Here is a 5,304-nt window from a genome sequence, read left to right on the forward strand (position 1 = left end):
ACAAATGAGCAGGTTTGACATCACTGATAAGTGCAACCCTGTCCAGGGCCTACGAGAAAACCAGGGGGCTCGGCTCCACTGGAGCCTCTGCCCATGCATTTGTTTAGGGAAGAGGAGTTGAATATAAATTTTTCTTAGTAAAATTATCTGCCAGAGAAACAATGAAGCATGAAAAAGTACTATTTAGAATGTGCATGCCTATATATGCTTTTAAAATGCTAATTGTTGCATTCTGGGAAGCTTTCCATTATATATATGCATATATATGTATCTTTGTAATTTCAGTGAATTTTTAAAACTAGTATGGCAGGTTGAAACCATCGCACCTGTTCACTTGCACACACCATAAATCGAAAAGCAGGAGTGTGCTTTTCTACGGGTCTCTATGAAACCCTCAGACAAGAGGCATAGTTAATTACTATGGAAGTTATACATTTAATAGCCTTCTTCTCTAACACAGTAATTTTTATTTAAAAAGGAGACTAAACAGAAGTCAGGGGTAGGTGGTTCTCCATGACTGCAAATAATAATGATTTTTTTTTTTTTTAATGTACAGCTCTCACACAAATTTCATTTTGTGAACACACTGGTAAGTACACGATGCTGGGGCTTCCAAAATGTGGCGTATCCCACTGATGGCTCCAACTTGCGAGTGGGCTCAGTTCTGTAATTGGAATGAAAGGAATTTTAACACTATTTAGACAAAGACTCAAACGCAGCATAAAGGGGAAAGCTAGATTTCCTCATATGATTTTTTTTTTTTTAATTTAGAGACTTATTTGTAATGAACGGCACTTATTCGGGATTTAGGAGTTCTTTGTAAAAAAACAAAAAACAAAACAAAAAAACAAAAAAACATGTATTTGTGTGCCACTCCCACTATATACTTCAAAGTTTTCAGCAATTGTTATTTCCAAAAATGCCTTTTACTAGGAGTTAACCTTCTCTTACAGCCAGCCGCTCAAACCTCATTTTTGCCAGCACCTCTGCACTTGCTTTTCTAAAGTTTATTATATTCAACTGCCTTGTAGATTCCTACCAAAATGCTTAATTCTACACAACTATATTTTTCTCCCAGTCCAGGCCTCATTCGTCATAAGGTAACTGCAGTAACTACATCCAGAATATCACTCTTGAGAATGTGTTTGCCTAAAATCTTTCATCAGATGCTGAGATTTCTGTAAAAGCGTTCTCTCCATTTCTGCTTCTTCAGAGTTTGTGTATCTCTTAGTTGTGATTGGGGGAAAAAAAAAAAAAAAAGGAAAGAAATATCTGGAGTCAAGAACACTGACTTCAAGCTTATGCGGGAAGGTTTACTAGTAAGACTTTTGATAAGCAAAATTAAGTGTGGGTTCAGGAGCCTATCTAAACTAGCACATAAAGGAAGGTCAAAATGTCGAGGTTATACACTGTCTTCATGTTCTGTGAAAAATAGGCAGGAAGGCCAGATGATAAACTGGCCAGAACTTAGCAGCACCAAACACAACCTGTTTTCCTCAAAATAAGTCTTTCAGTCAGACTTGCAATATTATCTTTTTTTAAGAACTGCAAAAAACAAAACAAAAGCCATCGTGTTTGGCTCTATTTTCACAACAGTGCTGGCTTTGTCTAACATTCTATTAGTGTGCTAGGGGAAGTTGACTAAGAGTGCAAACTGCATGAATTTGTAACATTAGTTTCATGAATTTGTGTCATTTAAAAATAGGTCAATGCTAAGGAGTCCTGCTAGTGAAGGTAGTTTTGAGTCTTTCCAAGTAATCTTTAAGTCAGTTCCCATACACAGCCTATTTTGGGGTAAATACCAATAAATGAAAACCCAGCCTATATTCCACACAGGTTATATTTTCTGCTTTTATTTCTGGGGATAGCGTGATCTGAAATCATTACTAGCTCATCTAAGTGGAGAAGTTCTCCACTGAATATTCATGGCGAAATATGATTTGATAACACAGTTTAAACCAGATACGTACTTGGAACTATGGAAGTAAGGAGTAGATTTTCTTTTTCCTATTTAAGACAAATGACCTTCAGTGTTCAAGAGAAAAGCAAAACAAAACAAACAACTTTGATATGTGTAAAGTGTTTATGTTAAATCTTGTCAGGCCTTGCTAACAAGAAAATCACGGTGTGTAAGAGAAGAAGGAAAAATAATCAACTTTAGTGAAAAGGCAAGCGCTGTTTGTCTTTACCATTAAATAAATGCCTATGTGCCCAAGCCACCTCTGAGGCGCCATATTTGTCCGGTTCCTCTGTCTTTGGATGGGCTTGCTTCTGATCAGAAGCGTAGGGCCATGTTCAGGAAGCCTAGTTCCACTGTTTTGTTTTGTTTTGTTTTCCCACCAAGGGCAATTACGGCTCAACTCATTTGAAAACTGAAAACTTCGGGGAGAAAAAAAATGAGGTCATAATTTACATCTATATTAAATATTGCTAATCAATATATGGGGCCAGCCTCCTCACCTCAAAAAACAGCCTATAATTTCACCCTGAATTACTGCCTCCCTATTCCTCCATGAATCCTTCTACTGGAGAAAAGGATGCATTTTACACTTTTAACGAGGTTGTTGGGCCCAGTTAAACTGTACACTAAGAAACTGAGTACAGAATCAAAAAAAAATGCCGTTTATTATTGTAGATTATTCTTTTTCTTGATATAACCAGAATTGAAAATGAAAGAAAAGCACATAGGAACATCACGCGTGGTTAGTTAGTAACTCAAGATATAAAACAATTTTGCACAGCAAAATATGTAAAAGAAAAGTAACTGACAAGATTTTTTTATATTTATTGTGGTAAGATTTACTTTTCATTTCTTTTTAAAGACAGGATGTCAGTCCCTGAAAATAACATTTACTGATTATTGCCTTTAAAACTGTGGATTTTTTTTTTTTAAGTTACAGAAAATCCAGTTCTGCACCACAATACAACTGTAAAAAAATCTGCATCATCTTAAAACTGTGCAGTAATGCCATTTTTATAACTGCATAAATTTTATTAGCGTTCTAAACAGTTTTGCAATTTTTTTTTGTATTATATGCTTGCAGGTTATATCTTAGTGCAATTCAGTCCCAAATACTTTAATTTTGAAAAAAAAAAAACATACATTTTTGAATGTAAAATACCCCTACAGATATAAACAGGGGCGTTTCCCCTTTTAATACTTTGGTTTTCAATACAGTCAGTGGTATAGCAAAGACTACACATACCCAACTTATATTTAAGTTGCAAGCACATGCTGTATAAGCTACTTTTTTTAAACAGTCCCCTTGCAAACTCTACCCCCCTTAACATCACAACAGTAAACAATTTAGTGCATCAATCTTTTAAAAAATCTACAGCTAAACAGACCTAACTCTTTCAAATTTATCTATAACATTCCTTTATCTGTAGCATACATTTTAACTGGGCTAACAGATTATAAAAACTAGAATTAAATTATATACTAGAAACCCATAGCATTCCACATTTGACAATGACCAAAAGCCAAAAAATATAAAATAAAAATAAAACAAACCAAAAATAATGGGGCAGATTTCTCTTTTTAAAAAATAAACTTTAGACTGCTTTTCGGCAATAGCACAATTTTAGTCCCCAAAGTGGGGTGTCATTCTTATTAAAAAGAAAACATGAAGAGTTCTTCAATGTTTGCCAGGTTAAATTTGTAACCCATTCTGGTATCTTTCACAAGGAATGCCTTCAGTGCATTGGGAGGTTGAAGTTCTGAGTAACTCAAAGCAGTTTTGGAGCAGATGCAAAATTTCATGGGAAGAAGGCTCTACGGTTGCACTTTTTTGTTCTGAACTCAAAAAAGTCATGAGGCAATAAAACAAAAGTATGAATGCCATGCTATAAGTCTTCGAACGTCCATTTCCAAGCCAAAAAGAAAAAAAAAAGGAAAAAATAATTATACCATACATGTCCAGCATGCAGGCTTTTTTTTATTAATATAATGTCTCTTTTCCATAAAGTCTTTGAAACAGTTATAGTTCATTGTTGCTAAGACAAAGTAGCAAGCATAATAATGCATGAGATGAGAATGAGTTTTTTTTAATGGCAGACTAAACTCTCAGATTTGGCATCACAAGGCCAAAACTCACAAGTCACACCCAGAAGGTTGATGCAGGCTTGATTGTGGAAGATTCATGAGGATTTTTTTCTCTATTTTAGCATAACAATGCTAAAAAATAACCCGATGGAACTCGGCACGCTGCAAGTCTATAACATTTCACATTTTTTTTTTCCTTTGCAAGCTCAATCTCACATGAAGAACTCAGGAGAAGAAAAAAAAACTTTGCTTTTTTTTTTCTTTCATCTCGGAAGAGATGGTTTGAGAGGGAGTGAGGGTGGAGATTGGAAAAAAGGTGGGCAACACAGCAAGCTCCAAAAGTAAAATAAAAAAAAAAAAAACCAAACAAAATAAAACACACACACACACACAGAAAATGAACACCAGTTCATGAACTGAAGGGGAAGAAGGAAAAAAAAAATATGTGAATGATGCAGGCTTCAAAGGTGAGCAACGTTTCACATGAAGAACTCTGCTGAGATCTTTGAACATTGTGCAAGTCCGGGGGTTGGGGGGGGGTGTAAAAAAAAAAAAAAAACAAGCTAGCAAGTTATGGAGAATTTCAGATTGGCAATCCATGAGCCAGACACCCATTCCCTCCCCAGTTTAAAACAGCCACCACCACCACAAACTCAAGCAGGGTGTGGGGTGTGTGTGTGTGTGTGTGTGGCGTGTGCATGCGTGTTTGTGTGTCTGTAGGAGGCCAAGGTGGCCAAACTCGGTGGGGGTGGGGGGTAAGGTGGTGGCGAGCATGGCGCTGGAACTAGCAAGCCCACACCCGAGTCGGACCCCCGCGGAGCACTTATCAGGGTGGCTAGCTGGGATCGCGTGTCAGACTCACATGAAAAACTCGGGAGAGGACGGGTTGTCGCTGCTCGAGCCGTTTTCTCGGAAGCCGCTGCTCACCAACTTCTCGTATTTCTCCTTGTACGCGTCCCTCTCGCGCACCAGCCTGGAGATCTCCTGCTTGAGGTGGTCGACTTGCTGCAGCAGCTGGTTCTTCTCCGACTCCAGGACGTGTCTCTGCTGCACCCTCTTGAAGCGGCAGGACTGGGCATAGCCGCGGTTTTTCAGGGTCCGCCTCTTCTGCTTCAGCCGGATCACCTCCTCCTTGCTGACCCCGCGCAGCTGCCGGTTCAGCTCGCGCACCGACATGGTCACCAGCTGCTCGTCGGAGAAGCGGTCGTCGAAGTGCAGGCCGCCGGCGGCGTGGTGCGGGTGCAAGGCGCCCCCCGCCC

At 38.6% G+C, this 5,304-nt stretch overlaps 1 protein-coding gene across 1 annotated transcript in view; it reads right to left on the reverse strand.

Annotated features, from left to right (window-relative positions):
• Positions 1-434: 434 nt before the first annotated feature.
• Positions 435-5,304, reverse strand: part of MAF (v-maf avian musculoaponeurotic fibrosarcoma oncogene homolog) — a 5,684-nt gene continuing 814 nt past the window's right edge. Inside the window, exons 2-3 of the mRNA XM_011942204.1 lie at positions 4,908-5,302; positions 435-664 (exon numbers count right to left, since the gene is read on the reverse strand). Coding sequence (XP_011797594.1) covers positions 571-664; positions 4,908-5,302 — 489 coding nt within the window. The 3' untranslated portion in view covers positions 435-570. The remainder of the gene's footprint in view (positions 665-4,907; positions 5,303-5,304) is intronic.

This window comes from Colobus angolensis, unplaced genomic scaffold, assembly GCF_000951035.1.
Source record: "Colobus angolensis palliatus isolate OR3802 unplaced genomic scaffold, Cang.pa_1.0 Scaffold207, whole genome shotgun sequence".
Taxonomy (NCBI): domain Eukaryota; kingdom Metazoa; phylum Chordata; class Mammalia; order Primates; family Cercopithecidae; genus Colobus; species Colobus angolensis.